The sequence below is a fragment of the Chenopodium album genome, chromosome 10 (assembly GCF_948465745.1).
Source record: "Chenopodium album chromosome 10, dcCheAlbu1.1, whole genome shotgun sequence".
Taxonomy (NCBI): domain Eukaryota; kingdom Viridiplantae; phylum Streptophyta; class Magnoliopsida; order Caryophyllales; family Amaranthaceae; genus Chenopodium; species Chenopodium album.
In genome coordinates, this window is record NC_137843.1 from 62,989,395 (window position 1) to 63,012,990 (window position 23,596).

General features: G+C 35.5%; 1 protein-coding gene and 4 non-coding genes across 6 annotated transcripts; 1 reads left to right on the top strand and 4 right to left on the bottom strand.

Annotated features, from left to right (window-relative positions):
* The first annotated feature begins 953 nt into the window (after window positions 1-953).
* Window positions 954-11,290, top strand: LOC145562889 (uncharacterized). 2 transcript variants are annotated; one of them, XM_081623307.1, is made up of 16 exons: window positions 957-1,319; window positions 3,738-3,932; window positions 4,234-4,308; window positions 4,963-5,130; window positions 5,724-5,887; window positions 6,015-6,230; window positions 6,676-6,802; window positions 7,369-7,557; window positions 7,773-7,859; window positions 8,409-8,566; window positions 8,863-8,982; window positions 9,896-10,121; window positions 10,274-10,333; window positions 10,439-10,612; window positions 10,701-10,810; window positions 10,931-11,290. In XM_081623307.1, exons 1-16 carry the CDS (start codon window positions 1,098-1,100, stop codon window positions 11,094-11,096), a joined length of 2,457 nt encoding a protein of 818 aa, XP_081479433.1. In that variant the 5' UTR covers window positions 957-1,097; the 3' UTR covers window positions 11,097-11,290. The 2 variants fall into 2 exon arrangements, with proteins under 2 accessions (XP_081479434.1, XP_081479433.1); XM_081623308.1 differs by lacking the exons at window positions 10,701-10,810; window positions 10,931-11,290 and having other exon boundaries at window positions 954-1,319; window positions 9,896-10,132; window positions 10,439-10,605.
* Window positions 11,291-22,310: 11,020 nt separating this feature from the next.
* On the bottom strand, window positions 22,311-22,396 carry LOC145565966 (small nucleolar RNA SNOR75). The gene has a single exon (XR_014095314.1). It is a non-coding gene; the product is annotated as a small nucleolar RNA SNOR75 (small nucleolar RNA).
* Window positions 22,397-22,567: 171 nt separating this feature from the next.
* LOC145565965 (small nucleolar RNA SNOR75) lies at window positions 22,568-22,654 on the bottom strand. Its single transcript, XR_014095313.1, has one exon. It is a non-coding gene; the product is annotated as a small nucleolar RNA SNOR75 (small nucleolar RNA).
* A 218-nt stretch (window positions 22,655-22,872) lies between these two features.
* LOC145565957 (small nucleolar RNA snoR118) lies at window positions 22,873-22,948 on the bottom strand. The gene has a single exon (XR_014095306.1). It is a non-coding gene; the product is annotated as a small nucleolar RNA snoR118 (small nucleolar RNA).
* Window positions 22,949-23,011: 63 nt separating this feature from the next.
* LOC145565933 (small nucleolar RNA R66) lies at window positions 23,012-23,091 on the bottom strand. The gene has a single exon (XR_014095282.1). It is a non-coding gene; the product is annotated as a small nucleolar RNA R66 (small nucleolar RNA).
* Between the last annotated feature and the right edge of the window lie 505 nt (window positions 23,092-23,596).

Here is a 23,596-nt window from a genome sequence, read left to right on the forward strand (position 1 = left end):
AAAACTTTGGTAATGATTATGAACATATAATCTTGGAGCTATCATTTATTATGTTAGAATTATTTGTTCATATACAAGTAGAATCTAAGTGCACGCCTACTACAAAATATTCATAGTTGCCCTCCACCATTCTCATTCTACGACAAGCAAAACCCTGATGTAATATTGTCATTACCTTCTTTTGACAACTCGCATATCCACCATCTCTAATGAAATACGGAGTAGGAGTTTATTTACAATCTTTGAACTTTACCCTCTTCCGTCTCACTCTACCTCTCGCCATGTACGAGTAGCAATTTTTATACTACCTCCGTTAATTTTTATGTGCAATTTTGGAATATTTTATATCCTACAAATAATACCCCAAAGTTGCACATAAAAATTAACAGAGGTAGTGATTAAATTAAGAGTTTTTTTCAACACTTCTATAGTTTCATCTCCATTCTACATTTTATAAATCAAATTAATGATTAGGAAAATAATCTTTTTATGCTTAAACATGTTTAAACATATTTTTGTTTTTTTGGAAGGGAATTAAACAATCTCCCCTTGGAAACCATCGTCCCCCTAATTTAATTCTAATTTATACTCAATAAGAAAGATTATTGATTTTAGGTTGATAGGCTTAAAAAGTAGACGAAGGTTAATAAATGTCAGCGTGCCATCCATTGACACTTAACCGGTCCGGCGGTGGGTCTAGTAGTCGATCCGCTGGTGGCTAGGTGACAGTTGGTGACGAAGGTTTCCTTTTTTTTTCAATTTTATCCAATAATATGGGGACACGTGTACATGGTAGGCCTCATTAATGGATTTATGAACGAAATTCGAGGTTATTAGTGGTAAAAGTCAATTTTTATTTGTTTATATGATGGTAGTAGATGGTAAAAGAAAATAAGTCGGTTTTTGAAGGCAATAAAAATCAAAATTGCCATAGTAAAATGTACCAGTGATCTTGTTCGTCTACTTTGGTCTACGACCCCACGGGCCACGACCATTAACCACACTAGTTCATTCTCAGCTCTTTGCTAGTTGCTACTTCTCTTCTCTACCCCAAATCGAATCATTACAGCAACAACCTTAAATTGCGAATTAGATTGATGATTCCAATTCAATTTCCATGGAAGATGAAATTATCAAGAAACTGTTTAACAATGGTGATACTATTGATTCTGTTAATGGCGGAGCTTCCATCAATGGAGTCTGCGCACAAAGCCTTCAAAAGAGACCCTGGAAGCCCTCACTGGCACCATGGCGCTTTCCACGATGTCAAAGATACTGTTCGATCTGATGTTCGTCGTATGCTTCACTCCCGCGCTGAGGTCATTTTTCTAGGGTTTATCCTTCTAGTTTATTGATTTATTCTGATTTTGGCTCTAGTTTTATTTGATTTGGGTTTGATTGCATTTTGAGTTTTGGATTTAGAGATTTGTTGCTACTTTGATTGAATTAATTTGATGTTGTGGAATGTCAAATTTTTGGTGGATGAAGAATTATTTAGTAATAATTCACAATTAGGTTGTATTTTGGTATGAAAGATTGTTCCTTTTGGTAGTGACCTATTCGATAATTAATTATATTGAGCTCATATTGGTGATCTTTCTGCTTGATTTAAAGGATGGGTATTGTCTTGAATTCTGATAATGAAAAACTGCGCCGGGAAGAATTGTGATTATACTGATCAATTGTTTTTCTGCTGTTTTGGTATAATTAATTATATCATGTCCAAGACTATTAAACTTTTTTGAAGTTTGGCTCATAAATATAGTAGTGTGTGCTCTCTTTAGAAGAAAAGGCAACAAAATTCTAGTCTTTGACATGTTTTGAGGCAACAAACACATTTAGTAGGAACTATGGAAATTGATATAGACCTGAGTAAAATTTGAACGAATTGGTGATTATATTATATGTTCTTTAAACTGATTAGTATTTGCCTTAAGATAGGATGCAATCGATTGGATGGTCTCTTGCAAAGCTTTTTTCTAAGGTGTAAGTTACTTAGGCTCGGTTACTCATGTCTAACACGGGTATGTGTCCAAGCGTCCAACTTGGCTATTTTATGAAAAAAATTCCAAAATTTAAGTGTCCAAGTGTCATACCCATGTCATGGTGTTGAGGGTTCGACATAGGTACTTAGAGTGTTATGAAGAGTCCAAGTAACTTAAGGTGTGGTAATTGTGGGGGTAGCTAGGTAGGGGTCTGCTGTTAGTTTTACCCCAATGAATATCGAGAGACTGTTTTTGCTATAATCCTTGGCCAAAAAAGAGTAATGAATAGCAACACAATGGCTGATACAGTAAGAAATTTGTTTTAATTAGTTACTTTTCAATTTTTATGTTTATCCAAATACTGAGATCTTGTCAACTGAAGCAAAACTATATCATTGTATATTTATGCCTTCCTCCAATCTGTAAATGAGGTTCCTGTTCTTGTTTAGTCACAATTTTTGCCATATACTTAGATACGCATTGGTTTGTCCTGTCATCACATGTTGAGATGACGCGTTCAAGGCTTTCAGGCTTAGTTTGGTGGCTCCCTTTGTGCTGTCAAGTGGCGCAAACAGTGTGTTTGCTACTCTTTCGTTCCATCTTTTCTGTAGTTTGGCTAAGAAAATTTCCCCTCGACTATGTACTACAATTTGTTTTGCCAAATACCAGTGCCTCTGTCCCCCTTGGTTTAGTTTTCCAGCTTGAGTACAAGCTATGTGTTTTGCTTTTACACAGATAAGGCCATGCGGTGATATGCATGCTTTATGTTGCTAAACTTGCAAATACATATCTTCAGTATTCTTATGTTTTCTTCTTTGATTGTTGCTGATGTCCTTTATTATATACCTGAGGGGATAAGTGCTCATATACTATTATACTTCCAATATAACAAATTTATTTGGTTGTCAAAAGAAATTAATAAAATACTGTGTAAAGAAAGAATTTTTTTTACTACCTCTCTTTCTTTCGTTTCCAAATATAAAATACGATGTAAAGAAAGAAATTCTTTTTTACTACATCACAACTATGATAACCTGTACTTTAATTTAGTTGAAACTTATGAAGTTATGAACTGTCTGAAAAAGATTGCTCTCAAGAGTTGTGGGCAAAGCCTTTTATGTGTTCAAGTTTAAATAGGATAAAAAGGGTAATGACTAAGATAAGAAAAAGACCAGTAGACCAGTCTGTCTACAGTGCAATCTCCTTTTCTCTCCTCAAACTCATTTTCTCTCTTTCACTGTTGTCTTACTCTGCTAGCAAAGCTTTGCTGTAAAAACCTCAGCAGCCTTTAAAACCCAAGAGCTGCTGACTTCAAACTGCTTTCTCTCTCATCAGTCAAAGGCTTGTAGGTTCTGTTGAAAGCTTTGCTCGCCACTATAATAGACTTTAACCTTTCTAGCTATGTGATGCATTGCTAATAGATGGAGCCTTAAGTGACGCTTTCATTATGAATGACTTTTCTAAACAATATGACTGACCTTTAAGTGTTATTTACTTTTTTTTTTTATGTATACTCCTATAAATGTATATTTTGCTTCAAAAATCTGAGAAATGTATACTAGATTACTGGCTAACTGTTTGTTATTTTAATTTTTATGTTTTTGTCACTGTTTCTGTGCTACTTTATACATCTCATTTTTTTTCTAGTGCTTTCTGCTGCCCTTACATTGGAAATTTTGCATTTGAAAGTGAACCATTGTTAATTCTTCTGCTCAAATTAAAATTAATCACTTGAAATTGAATGCTATGCAGGTTCCATTCCAAGTCCCACTCGAAGTGAACATAGTTCTTGTTGGGTTCAATAGTGATGGAGGCTATAGGTACTCACTGGACTTGCACAAATTGCAAGAGTTCCTAAAAATAGGCTTTCCAACTCATCGACCCTCCTGCTTGGAGACTGGAGAGCCTCTGGATATTGAACATCATCTTGTCTACAATGTCTTACCTGTAAGGACTGCTGATGTATATGGCTCTTTTGGTGTCATTTATTGCTTTCTGATAAGTCTGAGATTCTAGACTGCTTAACTAGGATCTTCTGTATGATATGTGTCTATGTGACGTGTCCCTATTTCACAATAAGATAATATTTGCAAAATTAGAATATACTTTATAGAGGTTAGCGTCCAGATTTATACACATGGCTCTTCTTTTATTTCTTTCTTTTTTTTTTTGGAAATGTGTGAATTGCTTGCTTCTTACTTAATAGATATCATGTAGCTGAGAACGTGTGTATTTTACTGTGTTGCAGGCTGGAGAAGTAGAACTAGTATCTCTCGAGAAGGTGTTAAAGGAGGCTATGGTTCCTGCTGGAACAGCTAGAGAGGTGATGAGGATGAAATCTCTGTTGCTTCTCACCCTCTCCCTCTCTTTTAAATAACCTAATAGTCTGGTCCTTTCTGCCTTTTTCCCCTTATTTTACTGGGTAGTAATTTAGTGAGGGACCATAAGAGTGAAAATATGACTTAATGACAAGCTGATTAAATATTTATTAAGTATATCAAACGTATCACTTCTTCCGTATTTTGAGTGTAATCCATGGTTTTAGTCATGAAAAATGTGAAATATCTAGTTTATGTTTAATGGATTGCTTTCTAATGTTAAAATCATTGTTGTGGATTATGGCAGCAAAAATAAACAAGAAGAGTATTTTTCAAAAGGAGATCAATTTGGGAATTTATTTTATGTCAATTTTACATGAATGTCTGTAGATCTGCATAAAAGACCATTATTTCATTGAAAGTAATCTAGGAGAAGGAACTTGACACATTGCGATAAAACTTTCTTCTACTTCATTGAATACCTTTAGAGATTTTATAAAACCATTGGGGCACTCAATGGCTCAGCATAATGAAATTGAACCTTATTATACCTTGTTGAAAAAAAAAAACAATTTTTATTATGTAAATTTAAAGTGTTGCTTTTATGTTTTATGAAGTTTATTGGTTTGACATGTCTTTTGGTGATTTATCAATCATAGACTGAATTTGGGAAAGAAGTGCCGGCATATGATGTGGAAGCAACAGCTGTGGAGCCTATTTTTGAGCAGCTGTATTCCTACATATTTGGTGTTGAGAGTGCGGGATATACTGCACCAGAGATTGACCGACCAGTGCCAACTGCAATATTTGTTCTGAATTTTGACAAGGTATCGTAATATCTAGTAATTTGCATAGTAATACATGGCATTGTTGAACATTTTTAGAAAATATTAGTTCTGAAATTGATTATGATGTAACATAATGAGTTCTTTTGATAATTTGACTGGAGAGATTCTCTATCTATAATAATTTGAGTCATGAATGACTCTAATAACATGCGTTGGTATTAAATTTTACTTTAGATGGTATTATCATGATGTAATACCACGAATGCTAAAATGTTTTGTCGGTATCGTTATAAATCTTATAACTCCTTGTTGGTATTTATATGATACCATCTAAGTATAATTTAATACCAACGCCGTATTATTAGAGTCATTTATGACTCAAGTTATTAGAGGTAGAGAGATGAGAATGGTTTTTACCTCACCTCCTGACCACTAGTATATTATTCATGAACAGTTACAATATGTAGGTGTATCGTTACACATTCCCTTTCCTGACTAATACATACGACTATGCTAGTGCACTGTTTTACTCCAAGCCTCCTTTTCATCACTGATATATTATATTGACAGTTTCTAGTGAATATATTGTATTTATTCTCTCATCTGACAAATGGTTTTAGTAATTTAAACAGGTCAGAATGGATCCTAGGAATCAGGATATTAATCTTGATGATTTAGTGTATAGTAGAATTACACAACTTTCAGAAGATGATATGAAGAAGCAAGAAGGGGATTACATATATCGATATCGTTATAATGGAGGAGGAGCATCTCAAGTTTGGCTGAGCTCAAGCAGGTATTTCCTATGCTGGGACAAAGGAAATAATTTTCTCTCCCTTATTGTGTGTAGGGCACTAGGCAGTCTCATAAGACCTCAAGTCTAACTTGTTAGCTGGAGATTTATGCTCTACATATTTTTGCAGATTCGCTGTCATTGACTTGTCAGCAGGTCCTTGCACATATGGCAAGATTGAAACTGAGGAAGGAAGCATCAGTTCAAGAACACTCCCACGCATACGTAACATGTTTTTGCAGGAGTTAAGTGCTGCTGCTGTTCATTTAAGCCATGATGTATTTGTTGGTCAACTTGGAGCACTAATTACAACCACAGTTGAGCATGTTCTAGCTCCAGATGTTAGGTATGTTTTGGATATTAGTCTGGTATTATCATTTACTACGTATAAGAATTTCCTATTGGTCTTAATAAACAGATCAGCGACAGAATCCATAGCAGATTGTTGTTCTATGTAGTTTATGACAAAAATATTGCATAGTTTGTGTGACCACAATATTCCTTCTGTTTAGCAGCCTTTTAATTTTTTGCTATAAGCTCCAATTTGGGGTACTTGGTGGTAGTAAGTGTAATAAATTTTTTGTGGCATTTGCTTTGTTTGACACTTTGACCTCTACTCTGACTTGTTTTTAATTCTTATTAGGTTGCTTTTTTTTTTTTTTTTTTTTTTTTTTTTTTTTTTTTTTTAATGCGTGTATATTGTTGGTTTTTCTCCAAATCGTTTTGGGACTTAGGCTTTGTTGTTGTTTGTTGTTGATGTATATTGTTGGTTTTTTCTTCCGTTCATGTAGGTTTGAATCTGTTGATATGACGAGAAGGTTGCTGATACCTATCATTGTCCTACAGAATCATAATCGTTACAACATCATGACTAAAGGCCATAACTACAGTATTGATGTTGAAGCAATTAAAGAAGAGGTAAGTTTTCTACTTGCTGTTTAGGCAGGAGTTTGATCAGTAGTGTTTTGTTTTTGGGTCCATTGTTGTAAATGATGCCTTCTGTTTCTCTCTGTGTTATATCTGATGAGCTTTATGAGAAACTATAAATGCTTCCTTTCGTTTGAACTTCTGAATGTGTGATATCTAAATAAGTTTTATGAGAAATTATAAAAAGCTTGCTTCTTTGAACCTCTCTTTTTTTTTTTTTTTTTTTTTTTTTGGTGTGTGTGTGTGTGTGTTAGCAGCTAGATTTTTAAGGTCGCTTTTTTGAGTCAAGTATTATTGACTAAAACAAAATAAGGTTCATTGAACAAAAATGCAGAGCTTGAGCTGTTGTTCATCACTTCTGTTGATGTTGGGCAAATTCCAATATTATTGCAGAGGATTTTTTTTACCCTATCAGTCTAAAGAAAGGAGATATTGGACTGTACAAACCAAGCAGCAAATTGAGAGTGTTTGTAGTTGCTCATAGGCTCTACATAATTGACTAGTAAATTCATTCAGGAAAATGTTAAATCTCAGTGCTCTAAATTGTATTTTTTCAGGTCAAGAAAATGGTCCATCAAGATCAAGAAGTGGTGATTGTTGGGGGTACATATCCATTACATCAGCATGAGAAGTTGGCCGTTGCTGTCTCCAAAGCAATGCGGGGACATTCAGTCCATGAAACAAAAACTGATGGACGTTTTCATGTCCAAACAAAAACATATGTTGATGGTGCTATTCTTAAAGAGGTCTGCTTTTCTATCTTCAATTCTCTATATTTTTAGAAGAAACATCATGAAGCCCCGAAGGGTTGCTCTGTGCAGATGTTTTGTTACAACTTGCAACCACTACTTCTATTTGTTGTTCTCAATCTTCTCATTGGAGCTCCTGTGCTAGTTTCATGCATCTTGCTCAGTGGTATCATCACATATGTGGTTTTATAACATTAAATTATCATCTGCAGGAAATGGAAAGGTCAGCTGATGTCCTTGCTGGCGGTATATTAGACGTGGCTGATCCATCTCTTTCAAACAAATTTTTCCTTCGCCAGGTTTGCCCAATCCTATAATTCTATTGTGTTACCTATGAGAATTCTATTCTTTTTTCTTGTAGCCTTGGCCCTGCATAATTCAATTTTGGCTGTGATATCTTTTTTTGTGGTATGCATACCATTTTGTTATTCTATTTTGCAAATATTTGAGGTAACTTTTTTCCCCCTAACTATTTCGGCAACTAATAGGGGGAAAATGTCCTGACTCAACCCTTAATGAGCACTATTACAGAGTAACTAAACATGAGCAAGTTTTATCAAATTAGGGCACTATGAACAGTTTGCTTCATTTAGTTGCCTCTTAGGCAATAAGCCTAACTCGTTATTTTGACAAACCTATACAGACTTTCATGTCTTGAGAATAGGATCTCTAATGTCAATTATCTGCTCATTTTGAAACTTTTTTTTCTTGTGGGACGTTAGCGCTTATAGGTGCTAGTATCTGTACTGCATGATATATGGTATTTCCTGAAAGGACTTGTGATCTTTGAATATATTCATTTGCCATTTAGCTTCTTGATTCTCATAACTGCAGTGCAACATTTTCAGAGTTTCATGGATGAATCAGCTGATTCAAGTGATTCCATTTTGAAGCACAAACCTCTTTGGGCTACTTACAGCAGCAAGTTCAGCGCCCAAAAGAGAAAGAAGACTATAAAGAAAGAGGGGAATTTATACAGGACCTATGGGACCAGAGTCATACCAATGTAAGTACAAAACATGGTATCGATGACCGTGTGTAAATAGTTCTGATTACTATAAGTTTAGACTATAGATGTAAAAATGTTGATCTTTTCATGCTAATTAATTTCCCTCTGATCATCTGTTCATTTGGGACAAGAAAATAATGTTCAGCAGTATCCCATGAAAAAAAAGGCAGAATGGTTCTCTATGTAAACATATCTGTCAAATCTTAAGCTAGATCCCTGATTTTTAGTTGGTATTTGTGTGAAAACTGTTGGCAATCATTTCAGATATTAAGTCTACTAACCTCCTTTACCAGTTTTGTGCTCTCATTAGCTGATGTCGATCCTCACCTTATGATGGAAGATGAAAGCTTGGTTTGGACAAGCAAGGATGTTGTCATTGTACTTGAGCATCAAAGTGCAAATATACCTCTAAGGTGAGTCAACTAAATTATTGAGGAACTTGCTTTGCTTTTTAATTAGTTTGGACTCTGTTATACTTCGTACATTGTTAAAAATGCTTAATGTGATTGATTCAATATCAATGAATCTAGAAAAGTGGATTGATGGTTGGAACAAACGTATAAATAATTAATGGTGTAAAACCTTAACAAATTTCATTTCAGTCAGTGGTGTTGGAGTGAGATTTGTGATGGCTGATGGGTATGCCACGAAATTTTCAATTCTAGCTATTTAATTGCTCAATTTTTATTTTTTTTAATCTCTGATTAGTATACTACTCTATTCTTTTACTTGAGTTCTACAACACCTTTTGCCACTCAATACAGTCAATACCATGCCCCAAAATTTGATATAATTATTTAAAAAGCCAGTAGTCAAGTTCTTCAGTTTCTGAACAAGTAATTGTCCTTAACGTTGGGATGGTGAAAGCTTATAAAAAATTTCAGTAGAATATTGATTGGTGCAAAAAATGATGGTCTTAACTCTGTACGTTGAAAATATGCGACAGATCAACAGCATTGTTGTTGCTGCATCACCAATGAGAGGGATAAGACAGAACATAATTACCCTCGTGATGTAAAAATCACTATTTATATATGCTGTATCTCACATTCTCACTCCCTTCTTGTATAGAGATGGAGAATAACCTTGTAATGCTACATTCTAATTTTGTTGCATCATCTCTCTAAACTCTGTGGATGGCATCTGATCTTGTCAAATTTTTATTTTGTTTCCCTCCCTCTTCATCTTGCTGTTATTCACACTTGCATGCATTTTTTGGGGTTGAGTTTTCACTTTTCAGTTTGGAAATTTGACTTTCCATGTAGCTCTCCCCTGACTGTTTTTACCATTCTTAACCTTGCTTATTTGATTTGCTTCTTCCAACAGCTATGTTTCTGAAACGGAAAGGAGGCATGCTCTTCCATCACAAGCACAGCGTCATATATTGGCAGGCCTTGCTTCAGCTGTTGGTGGGCTAAGTGCACCTTTTGAAAGGGCTTCTCATGTACATGAAAGGCCAGTGTTAAATTGGCTTTGGGCAGTTGGTTGTCATCCTTTTGGACCATTTTCCAATACTTCGAGAATCAGTCAAATGCTTCATGATGTTGCACAAGTAATGACGAAGTATTAACATAACAGAAAAATTGATTATAGAAAATTACAGTAGTAATGTTTGATTATCGTGGTAGTGTTTACTGATGTCTAAGTTTAGTAGTATTCTGGATAAGTAACTTATATGAGCTCATTTTTACTCGCGATTTGCAGAGGAACACAATATATGCTCATGTTGATTCTGCACTCCGGAGGATCAGGGATACATCACAGGTGATTTAATCTGCATTTTGGTGATTTGATCTTCCATACGGATGAGTAATAATCTATTACTTTCCAATGTGGATGGAACTCGTTACATCCTTACTTTTCCTGCAGGCTGTTCAAGCTTTTGCTGGGGATTACCTGAAGACTCCTCTTGGAGAACCAGTAAAGGGAAAAAAGAACAAGTCAACTACTGAACTTTGGGTGGAGAAATTCTACAAAAAGACCACCCATCTTCCAGAACCATTTCCACATGAATTAGTTGAAAGACTGGAGAAATATTTGGACGTAAGTCCTCAAGCTCTATAAATAGCTAGTTTTATGATTATGGTTATGTATGTTAAAGTAGTAATCTCAGATGATAACTTGATGACAGGTCCTCGAGGAACAGCTTGTCGATTTGTCGTCCCTACTGTATGACCATCGGTTACAAGAAGCACATTTCAATAGTACAGAAATTCTGCAATCATCAATGTTCACGCAGCAGTGAGTTATCCTTCCAAATATTCTAAAATGATGTTTCGCATGAATACTTTTGTGATGTATCATGGTCCAGCCCTTCTATCCATCGTTTTTCCTTACATCTCTGAGACCAATCTGATGCAGGTACGTTGATAGTATCCTGGCCAGCGAGCGCGAGAAGATGAAATGCTGCAATATTGAATACAAAGCCCCTATCCAGACATCTCAAACATTTATATATGGGGGAATTCTTATTGCTGGGTTTCTTGTATATTTTCTTGTCATTTTTTTCTCGAATCCAGTTCGCTAATCATAGTTTAAGTTAGCTGAGATTACTTGTTTACCCATCTCACCACCTGAATACAGTTTTGATGAGGCTTCTTCTCAAGTTTAGCGCAAATTTACACTGTCCTAGGTATTGTGGGCTCATTATTTCTTAAAAAAAAAAAAAGGTCATTATTATTATGAAATAGCAATACATAGTGTTTGATTTTTCTTTGCCAACTTATGTGCAGAATTTCCTACATCACAAAAGTTTAAAACAATTACTGTAATTCTTCTTTTTTTTCTTCACTTTTGACTTTTGCCATTATATGTGTAATACACTAATTCGGAGTAATATATACTTCGTACATATTACAAACGAAGTATAATAAATGTAGAAATTCGTGCTAAAATTCAACAAAATGCATAGATTTGTCAATTTAGTGTTTTTTCTAATCTTAATATTTTCTAAGAGTATGTTTAACATTTTCCTTTACGATTAATTAGCTTTAAACACTTATAAAAGAGTTGTCAATTTGGGTAAAAGGGTCGGATTTGGGTCGGGTAAGAGCGGGTTGGGTCAATTTGGGTCAGGTCAATTCGGATTAATTCCATAATTTGAGTCGGGTCACGTTGGGTCATATTTCTTGTCGGGTTTAGGTCAGGTTTAAACCGAGTTAATAACAGGTCGGGTTTTATTCGGGTCGGGTGAACAATAGGTCGGGTTTAATTCGGGTTTTCACGGGCTAAAACAGGTTAAGGTAATTCTCGGGTTCGAGTTGGGTTCGGTTCAAGTCAATAATTTACGGGTTAGAATCAGGTCGGGTCACTCTCGGGTTTGAGTCGGGTTCGATTCAAGTCAATAATTTGTGGATTATAATCAGGTCGGGTCATTTTCAATTCGGGTCATTCTCGGGTTAAATTCGGGTTCGGTTCAAGTCAATAATTTGCGGATTATAATCAGGTTAGGTCATTTTCAAGTCGGGTCATTCTCGGATTCAAGTCGGGTCATTCTCGGATTCAAGTCGGGTTATGTTCAAGTCAATAATTTGTAGGTTACAATCAGGTCGTGTCATTTCCAAGTCAAGTCATATTCGGATTCAACTAATTATAAATAGATAATTATCATTTTTATCAAGCTAATTATTTCCTTTGACTATAATATATATGGCAATATACTAGGGAACTATATACTATATTTAACTCTTAAATTTGAGGATGATGCTCCTTTCTTTTGCTGGCCTGGACCGCGCGACTTGGTCCCCCAAGACAAAATGCTTTAATAAAAAATAATAAGGTGGTCTAAATTGCATTTCAGGCGATTCGAAATCGGGTCAGGAACAATTTGGGTTGAATTTAGGTCAGATCAATAACAAGTCGTGTTAATTTCGAGTCGGGTTCGTAACAGATCGGGTTGAATTTATGGGTTGGGTAAGTAATAGTTATGGTAAAATTCGGTTCGGGTCAATAACAAGTCGGTTTGAATTTGGGTCAGATCAATAACAAGTCGGGTCGATTTCAGGTCGGGTTTGTAACAGGTTGGGTTAAATTCAGGTCAGGTTAGGAACGGGTAGCGTTGAATTTAAGTCAGTTTAGTAACAAATCAGGTTAAATTCAGGTTAAAACGTGTTTGGGTCAATTTCGGTTCAAGCCGGATTCGGTGCAAATTAACTAAATTGAACGTTGTACACCGATAAATCGGTGCAAGTTGTAAACCAGTAAATTGGTCGTTTAAAACCAAATTGAATGGTTCAACACACCCTATTGGACTCCCAGAGGCTATTATGGACCATGGTTGGCATTTCGGCAAATTTAATTTTCGGGTGAAAAAAAGTCAAAAAATTCCAAAATTAAAGGCTAATATCCACGCTTTTTGAGAAATTTTGAAGGTTTCGGAGCCCGATGTCGAAAAGTCTTGAACTTCTATGGGATACATCTCGGAGGTCATATATGCCGTTTAGAACAGTTTATGATCATTATTTGTTGTTATAAATGTTCGTGGTATGCTTGAATTAATGAAATCGGTGCAAGTTGTAAACCGGTAAATTGGTCGTTTAAAGACAAATTGGATGGTTCCACCCACCCAATTAGAATCCTAGAGGGTATTAGGGACCATGGTAAACATTTCGTCAATTTTTATTTTCAGGCGAAAAAAAGTCAAAATATTAAAAATTGAAGCCTAATATACTCACTTTATGAAAAATTTTGGAGGTTTTGGGGCTCGTTGTAGAAAAGTATTAATACTTTAGGGTAAACATCTTGGGGTCATATAATGCCGTTTGGAACCATATATGATCATTATATGTTGTCATAAGTGTTCGTAGTAGGCTTGAGTTGTAAAATTCGTGCAAGTTGTAAACCGGTAATTAAATTGGACGTTTAAAGGCAAATTGGATGGTTCCACCAACCCAATTGGATTCCCCGAGGTTATTAGGGATCATGGGTAAACATTTCAGCAATTTTTATTTCCGGGCGAAAAAAATTCAAAAAATCCAAAATTAAAGACTAATATCCACGCTTTTTGATAAATTTTGGAGGTTTCGGGGGCCGGTGTCGAAATATCTTGAAATTCTAGGGGATACATCTCGGGGTCATATAATGCTGTTTGGAACCATATATGATCATTAATTGTTGTCATAAATGTTCGTGGTAGCCTTGAGTTAATGAAATCGGTGCAAGTTGTAATCCGGTAAATTAGTCGTTTAAAGACAAATTGGATGGTTCCACCAACCCAATTGGACTCCCGGAGGGTATTAGGGACCATGGTAAACATTTCGTCAATTTTTATTTTCGGGCGAAAAAAAATCAAAAATTTTCAAAATTGAAGTCTAATATCCACGCTTTTTTGAAAATTTTTGGAGGTTTTGGGGCCCGGTGTAGAAAAGTATTAATATTTTAGGGTATACATCTTGAGGTCATATAATGTCGTTTGGGACCATATATGATCATTATATGTTGTCATAAGTGTTCGTAGTAGGCTTGAGTTAATGAAATCCGTGCAAGTTGTAAACCGGTAATTAAATTGGACGTTTAAAGGCAAATTGGATGGTTCCACCAACCCAATTGGACTCCTGGAGGGTATAAGGGACCATGGTAAACATTTCGGCAATTTTTATTTCCGGGCGAAAAAAAGTCAAAAAATTCCAAAATTGAAGACTAATATCCACGCTTTTTGAGAAATTTTGGAGGTTTCGGGGCCCGGTGTCGAAAAATCTTTAAATTCTAGGGGATACATCTCGGGGTCATATAATGTTGTTTGGAACCATATATGATCATTAATTGTTGTCATAAATGTTCGTGGTAGGCTTGAGTTAATGAAATCGGTGCAAGTTGTAAACCGATATGTTGGTCGTTTTAAAGGCAAATTGGATGGTTCCGCCCACCTAATGGGACTCCCGTGCGGTATTAGGGACCATGATAAACATTTAGGCAACTTTTATTTCCTGGCGAAAAAAGTCAAAAATTTCAAAATTGAAGGCTTATATCCACGCTTTTGAGAAATTTTGGAGGATTTAGGGCCCGGTGTCGAAAAATCTTGAAATTTTAGATCATACATCTCGGGGTTATTTAATGTCGTTTGGAACCATATATGATCATTATTTGTTGTCATAAATATTCGTGGTAGATAGGCTTGAGTTAATGAAATTCGTGCAAGTTATAAACAGGTAAATAGATCGTTAAAAGGAAAATTGGATGGTTCCACCCACCCAATTGGACTCCAGAGGGTATTAGGGACCATGGTAAGCATTTCGGAAAATTTTAATTTCCGAGGGAAAAAAAGTCAATAAATTCCAAAATTGAAGGCTAATATCCACGCTTTTTGAGAAATTTTGGAGGTTTCGGAGGCCGGTGTCGAAATATCTTGAAATTCTAGGGGATATGCATCTCGTGGTCGTATAATGCTGTTTGGAACCATATATGATCATTAATTGTTGTCATAAATGTTCGTGGTAGACTTGAGTTAATGAAATCGGTGCAAGTTGTAAACCGGTAAATTAGTCGTTTAAAGACAAATTGGATGGTTCCACCAACCCAATTGGACTCCCGGAGGGTATTAGGGACCATGGTAAACATTTCGTCAATTTTTATTTTCGGGCGAAAAAAAAATCAAAAAATTTCAAAATTGAAGTCTAATATCCACGCTTTTTGAAAAATTTTGGAGGTTATAGGGCCCGGTGTAGAAAAGTATTAATATTTTAGGGTATACATCTTGGGGTCATATAATGCCGTTTGGGACCATATATGATCATTATATGTTGTCATAAGTGTTCGTAGTAGGCTTGAGTTAATGAAATCCGTGCAAGTTGTAAACCGGTAATTAAATTGGACGTTTAAAGGCAAACTGGATGGTTCCACCAACCCAATTGGACTCCCGGAGGGTAGTAGGGACCATGGTAAACATTTCGGCAATTTTTATTTCCGGGCGAAAAAAGTCAAAAAATCCAAAATTGAAGACTAATATCCACGCTTTTTGAGAAATTTTGGAGGTTTCGGGGCCCGGTGTCGAAAAATATTTAAATTCTAGGGGATACATCTCGGGGTCATATAATGTTATTTGGAACCATATATGATCATTAATTGTTGTCATAAATGTTCGTGGTAGGCTTGAGTTAATGAAATCGGTGCAAGTTGTAAACCGATATGTTGGTCGTTTTAAAGGCAAATTGGATGGTTCCACCCACCTAATGGGACTCCCGGATGGTATTAGGGACCATGATAAACATTTAGGCAACTTTTATTTCCGAGCGAAAAAAGTCAAAAATTTCAAAATTGAAGGCTAATATCCACGCTTTTGAGAAATTTTGGAGGATTCAGGGCCCGGTGTCGAAAAATCTTGAAATTTTAGATCATACATCTCGGGGTTATTTAATGCCGTTTGGAACCATATATGATCATTATTTGTTGTCATAAATATTCGTGATAGGCTTGAGTTAATGAAATCGGTGCAAATTATAAACAGGTAAATAGATCGTTTAAAGGCAAATTCTATGGGATACATCTCGGGGATCATATATGCCGTTTAGAACAGTTTATCATCATTATTTGTTGTCATAAATGTTCGTGGTATGCTTGAATTAATGAAATCGGTGCAACTTATAAATCGGTAAATTATTGGTCGTTTAAAGACAAATTGGATGGTTCCACCAACCCAATTGGACTCCCGGAGGGTATTAGGGACCATGGTAAACATTTCGTCAATTTTTATTTTCGGGGGAAAAAAAATCAAAATTTTTCAAAACTGAAGTCTTGAAATTCTAGGGAATAAATCTCGGGGTCATATGATGTCGTTTGGAACCATATATGATCATTATTGTCATAAATATTCGTGGTAGGCTTGAGTTTATGAAATCGGTGCAAGTTATAAACAGGTAAATAGGCCGTTTAAAGGAAAATTGGATGGTTCCACCCATCCAATTGGACTATCGATGGGTATTAGGGACCACAATAAACATTTCGGCAATTTTTATTTCCGTGTAAAAAAAAGTCAAAAATTCCAAAATTGAAGGCTAATATCCATGCTTTTTAATAAATATCGAAGGTTTCGGGGCTCGGTGTGGAAAAGAAATGAGATTTTAAAGGATACATCTCGTAGTCATATAATGCACCATAAATGATCATTATATGTTTTCATAAATGTTCGTGGTAGGCTTGAGTTAATGAAATTGGTGCAAGTTGTAAATCGGTAAATTCGCTGTTTAAAGGCAAATTGGATGGTTACACCCACCCAATTGGACTTTCGGAGGGTATTACGGACCATGGTAAACATTTCTGCAATTTGAATTTGCGTGCGAAAAAATAGTCAAAAAATTCCAAAATTGAAGACTAATATCCACGCTTTTTGTGAAATTTTGGAGGTTTTGGGGTTTGGTGTTGAAAATGTTTGAGATTTTAGGGAATACATCTCGGGGTCAAATAATGACGTTAGGAACCATATACATATATGGTCATTATATGTTGTCATAAATATTCGTGGTAGGCTGGAGTTAAAGAAATCGGTGCAAGTTGTAAACCGGTAAATTCGCCGTTTAAAGGAAAATTTTTATTTACGGGAGAAAAAAGGAAAAAAATTCTAAAATTGAAGCCTAATATCCACTTTTTTGAGAAATTTTGGAGGTTTCGAAACCCGGTGTAGAAAAGACTTGAGATTTTAGGGAATATATATCGAGGTCATATAATGTCGTTTGGAACCATTTATTATCATTAATGTTCGTGGTAGGCTTACCTAAATAAAATCGGTGCAAGTTGTAAACCGATAAATTGGCCGTTTAGAGGGAAATTGGTGGTTCCACCTACCCAATTTGACTAGCGGAGGATATTAGGGACCATGGTAATCATTTCAGCAATTTTTATTTTCGGTGGAAAAAATTCCAAAATTGAAGGCTAATATCCACGCGTTTTGAGAATTTTTTTAGGTTTCGGAGCCTGGTGTTGAAAAGCTTTGAGATTTTAGGGGATAAATCTCGGGCTCATATAAACTGTTTTAAACCATAAATGATCATTATATGTTGTCATAAATGTTTGTGGTAGGCTTGAGTTAATGAAATCTGTGCAAGTTGTAAACGGTAAATTCGCCAATTAAAGGAAAATTGGATGGTTCCACCTATCTAATTAGACTCCTGGATCGTATTAGGGACCATGGTAAACATTTCTGCAATTTTTATTAACAAGTGAAAAATAATTTCAAAAAATTTCCAAAATTTAAGGCTAATATCCACGTTTTTTGAGAAATTTTGGAGGTTTCGAGACCCGATATCGAAAATCCTTGTGATTTTAGGGGTTGCATATCGGGGTCATATAAATCCGTTTGGATCCATATATGATAATTATATGTTGTCATAAATGTTCAAGGTAGGCTTGAGTTAATGAAATCGGTGAAAGTTGTAAACCGGTAAATTGGCCGTTTAAAGTCAAATCGAATGTATCTATCCAGCCAATTGGACTCCCGGAGGGTATTAGGGGCCATGGTAAACATTTTGCCAATTTTTTTTCCGAGCTCAAAAAGTCAAAAAATTTCCAAAATTGAAGACTAATATCCACGCATTTTTCGAAATTTTGAAGGTTTTAGAATTCGCTCTCGAAAAGTCTTGAACAGTGAATACATCTTGGTGTCATATAATGTCGTTTGGAAACCATATATGATTATTATATGTTGTCATAAATGTTCGTGGTATGCTTGAGTTAATGATATCGGTGCAAGTTATAAATCGGTACATTTGTCGTTTAAAGGCAAATTGGATGGTTCCACCCACCTAATGGGACTCTCGGAGGGTATTAGCGACCATAGTAAATATTTCGTCAATTTTTATTTCAGGATGAAAATAAGTAAAAAAATTCCAAAATTGAAGCCTAATATCCACGTTTTTTGAAAAATTTTGGGGGTTTCAGTGCTCATTGTCGATAAGCCTTAAGATTAAAGGGGATACATCTCGGGGTCATATAATGCAGTTTGGAATCATATATGATCATTATATGTTGTCATAAATGTTCGTGGTAGGCTTTAATTAATGAAATCGCTGCAAGTTGTAAATCGGTAAATTGGTCGTTTAAAGGCAAATTGGATGGTTCCACCTACCCAATTGAACTCCGGGAGGGTATTATGGAACATGGTAAATATTTCGGCAATTTTTCTTTCCGGGCGAAAAAAAATTAAAAAAATTCAAAAATTGAAGGCGAATATCCTCGCTTTTTGAGAAATTTTTAGTCTTCGGAGCCGATGTCTAAAAGTTTTGAAATTCTAGTGAATACATCTCGGGGTCATATAATGTCATTTGGAACTATGTATAACCATTTTTTGTTGTCATAAATGTTCGTGGTAGGCTTGAGTTGATGAAATCGGTGCAAGTTGTAAACCAGTTAATTGGTCGTTTTAAGGCAAATTGGATGGTTCCTCCCACCCAATTGGATTTCCGGGGGGGTATTAGGTACCATGGTAAAAATTTTGGAAATTTTTATTTCCGTTCGAAAAAAAGTCAAAAAATTCCAAAATTGAATGCTAATCTTTATGCTTTTTTAGAAATTAATTTCGAAGGTTTTGGGGCACGGTGTCAAAAATAAATGAGATTTTAGGGGATACATCTAATGAGATTTTAGGTGATACATCTTGGGGTCATATTATGCTGTTTGGGACCGTAAAAGATCATTGTATGTTGTCATAAATGTTCGTGGTACGTTTGAGTTAATGAAATCGGTGCAAGTTGTAAATTGGTAAATTCGTTGTTTAAAGGCAAATTGGACTGGGAGGGTATTAGGGACCATGGTAAACATTTCTGCAATTTTTATTTAATTTCCGGGTGAAAAAAAGTCAAAAATAGCTCAAAACTTGTAAAAATGTGATAATAAACACCCCCTTTGTTATTGGTAGAATCCAAATAATGGGTATTAATCTACATTTTAACACTTTTAATTTTTAAAAAAAAAAATTAAAAGTGGGCCCAAAAAATGGAAAAAAAAAACGAGAAAAGGGCGGTAATTGAAAAATTGGGGAAAATTACCCACTCTCAAGAGATGGGGATAAGGTTGGGAATGATGGGGGGTGTGTTTTTAACACTTTGGTACATAACATATTACCCTTATTGCACTTTTTTCAAGGTTTGGTTGTTTTTGATCGGGAATGATGGTAATAGTAGTGTGATTACACATAGTTACATTTTTTTCCATCACTATTGTCAAGTCACATCACTATTATGGTCATATGACATCATTGTACTTTAATCACATTATATTATGACATCACATCACTATACATGACATCATTATATTTCAAAATTTCCCCATCATCAAAATGGAAACAAAACTCATTATTGGTATTTATAGACATCTTTATAGGTGTCTTATAGTTTCAAACCACCTTATATGACAACAAGAGTTACCCCACACGTTAAGTTCATTTTTTGAAAAAATGTCAAAAATTGACCTGAAATCGTGTATAGCCTTTGATTTTGGACAATTTTCCACTTTTTTTAATCCGAAAAGATAATTTACCGAGATGCTTTCCACGTACACTAATACACCACAGGAGTCCATTTGGGTGGGTAAAACCATCCAATATGTCTTTGATCGGTCAATTTACCTTTTTACAACTTGCAGCAATTTATTAACTCAAGGCCGCCACGGATATTTATGACACCATATAATGATCATATATGGTTCAAAACAACATTATATGACCCCAGGATGTATCCTCTAGTATCTCAAGACCTTGCGACATCTGGTCCCAAAAATCTCTAAAATTGCCTAAAAAGCGTGAATATAGCCTTCCATTTTGATAATTTTTGAACATTTTTTTACCCGAAAACAAAAATGTCCGAGAAGCTTCCTATAGACCCTAATACCCTCCAGGAGTCCAATTGGGTGGGTGGAACCATCCAATTTGCCTTTAAGCATCCAATTGAGCCGTTTTCGTACACGCCTCTTGTATTGGCTATACGCTTTCACAAGGCTTTATGTAGCTAACTAATGGTCGTACATGGGTCCAAACAACATTATATGACCCCGGGATGCATCCCGTAGAATTTCGTGAATTTCTAACACCGGGTCCCGACACCTTCTAAAATCCTCCGGTTTCATGTATTATAGCCTTCAAATTTGGTTTCCGTACATCATTTTTTCACCCGACGAGATTATGCATCTAATCCTTCCATGGGTTCCTAAAGGGCCTTGGGAGGCATGAATAGTGCTCGGAACCATCACACACCCTTAATCATCTTGTCTTAAGGCAGAGACCACAAACCCACAAATGACTGTTTGTATGCCTATGCCTTGGGTGCACATGCCACAAGCCCCTTGCACCATCCAACACCCCAACACTTAGGCTTTGTGACTTGCCTCCATCCCATACATAGCATTTTTTGACATATAACATACATGGCTAACCTCGTATTCCAAAAGAATATGGTTGAAGGAGGGTCAGACGAATCGAAGCGACATATGGATGAATCTTAATGGATCGTGGCAGGAACGCCGCTCTGTATTTAAGTCGTCTGCAAAGGATTCAACCGTCACTCGGTAGGAATTTTATTTCAAGACGGCTCTCGCGGTGATTCCACCAAAAAAGCTTAGCCTACAACACGTGCCCTTGGGAGTCAAAGCCCCTAATGTAAGACGACAATCGGGCGGCGGGCGCATGCGTCGCTTCTAGCTCGGATTCTGACTTAGAAACATTTAGTCATAATCCAGCACATGGTAGCTTTGCGCCAGTGGCTTTTCAACTAAGTGCGATGATTAATTGTGTGAATCAAATGGTTCCTTTCGTACTAGGTTGAATTACCATTGCAACACTGTCATCAGTAAGGTAAAACTAGCCTGTCTCACGACGGTCTAACCCCAACTCATGTTCCCTATTGGTGGGTGAACAATCCAACAGTTGGTGAATTATGCTTCAAAATAATAGGAAGAGCCGACATCGAAGGATAAAAAAGCAACATCGCTACGAATGCTTGGCTACCATAAGTCAGTTATCCCTGCGGTAACTTTTCTAACACCTCTAGCTTAAAATTCAAAAGGTCTAAAGGATCGTTAGGCCACGCTTTCGAGGTTCATATTCGTACTGAAAATTAGAATCAAACGAGCTTTTACCCTTCTGTTCCACACGAGATTTCTGTTCTCGCTGAGCTCATCTTAGGACACCTACGTTATCTTTTAACAGATTTGCCGCCTTAGCCAAACTTCCCCACCTAACAATGTCCTCTGCCTAAATCGGTCCGCAAAGCGAACCTTAAATCTAAAAAGAGGGGTTGAATGTAGAACGATTTAGGATATACATTCATTTAAATTACCTTTTTGACTCATTCTTTCTATGAAATATTATCTTCTTGTCTTAGGAAGCTCTAAAAGCAACCTTGACTCTCTCTGCATCTCCTTAGCGTCGTCTGGCAATCTAGTGGCGCCTATTGTATGGTTGGTCATAATGCTGGTCACAACAGAAATATTTTTTGCAATAGCTTGTTATGTTCAATAAGTGGTTATATCAATAAAATAATATGACCACTTAAAATCATATGAGTCCTTAATAGAATCTTAGACTTATTTGAAGCAAGACACTACTTTGAGTCATGCTAAATATGCCCATAACAATGTCATTGACATTACTGTATATCAATTACATCAATCAACCCATAATTTTACCATACATTCTTAAATTTAGAAATGCATAATAAAATCATTTACCAAGTTGTGCAATTTTTATCATATACAAAACGTTAACTTGTAGCCATATTCATTTATTTGTGAGAATTATACAAAAATTAGTGATAAATGGTATTTCTCTCAGACAAATGCCTCGTTTTGTCCTCACGATTTAAAGAATGGATTGATCAGACTCGTCATCTGTTGTAATCATCATCGAGAAATCCTCTTTTTGTTGTCAAATTTACCGATTATAACTCATTTTATTAACACTCATTTAAATCTTCATTACTGTGTTAATCCTTCAGGACATCATGTCCAAACAATTTACACATTGCAGCTTATTAATTGAAGCTATTAACTAAATTTAATGAAAATAAACTTAAAAGGGATTTCTCTCAGACAAATGCCTCGTTTTGTCCTCACGATTTAAAAGAATGGATTAATCAGACTCGTCATCTGTTGTAATCATCATCGAGAAATCACTATCTTTTAATTATTTCATAACTATTAAATCAACAAATTAACATTAATTCTAATTTCTAGGATCCTCAGCTAAATGTTTGTAAATATATTTCATCAAATTAAAATTCAGCTCTGATGATTCGTATTTAGAACATCCTTGGACCCATAAACCCTCGGATGAATATCAATAAATTAATAATCTAAGATTAAATTCAATAAAAATGAATTGAAAAAGATCAGAAGAAGCTTTTCTAGGGCTTGCAATTATGCATCAGAAATTTCAGAGCCCAGTGCACATTCATCCTCTCAATTTTTAAATTAATTAAAAAATTTATTTAAAAATTAAAATAAAAAAATAAAAAAATCAAGAGAATCCTCAGAAAACATGCTTGAAAGTTTGTCATCAAGGAAAGACAAATCTCAGGTCTCAAAGATTATTTACCATCACTGGACCCTCCAACTAAAATTATATAAACAAAACCCCAAATATTAATATTAGATTTTTTAAGAAAATAAATAATTAAAGGAGAGAGAATATGGCAAGGTATAATTCATTGGACCTCATTAAATTTAAGGCACAATGACTCAACTCCTGCTATGAAAATCTCTGCCCCTTCATTTTAATTTCTTCAATAATTGAAGAAAAACTGGGGATATTTCCCAAGTATCGATGAAAATTGGATACTAGGGTTCCTCCAGAAAGAGGCAACATTGATTTGAAGATGAATTTAGGAGTGAAGAAGATTAATAAACCCAGAAATGCGAAGAAAGAGAGCAGGAGAAGTTGACGATATGGAAGATGAATGTGAGTTGATGAATATATATTGAAAAAATTAGGGTTTTGCTAAAATAATACAAGCCCATGTTATGTTAACCTAATGTTTTATGAGGCCCATTTCATTTTTTATGAGTCAATGGATTGAAAACAAGCTGGATTGTGTTGTGTTGCCTACTTGC

Bases quoted from the DNA above. Each gene is read 5' to 3' on its own strand.
- LOC145562889 (XM_081623307.1), top strand. From the start codon at position 1,098: ATGATTCCAATTCAATTTCCATGGAAGATGAAATTATCAAGAAACTGT. The intron at 5,131-5,723 runs GTATCGTAATAT...TAATTTAAACAG, and splicing joins TTGTTCTGAATTTTGACAAG to GTCAGAATGGATCCTAGGAA. The intron at 10,122-10,273 runs GTAATGACGAAG...CGCGATTTGCAG, and splicing joins TGCTTCATGATGTTGCACAA to AGGAACACAATATATGCTCA.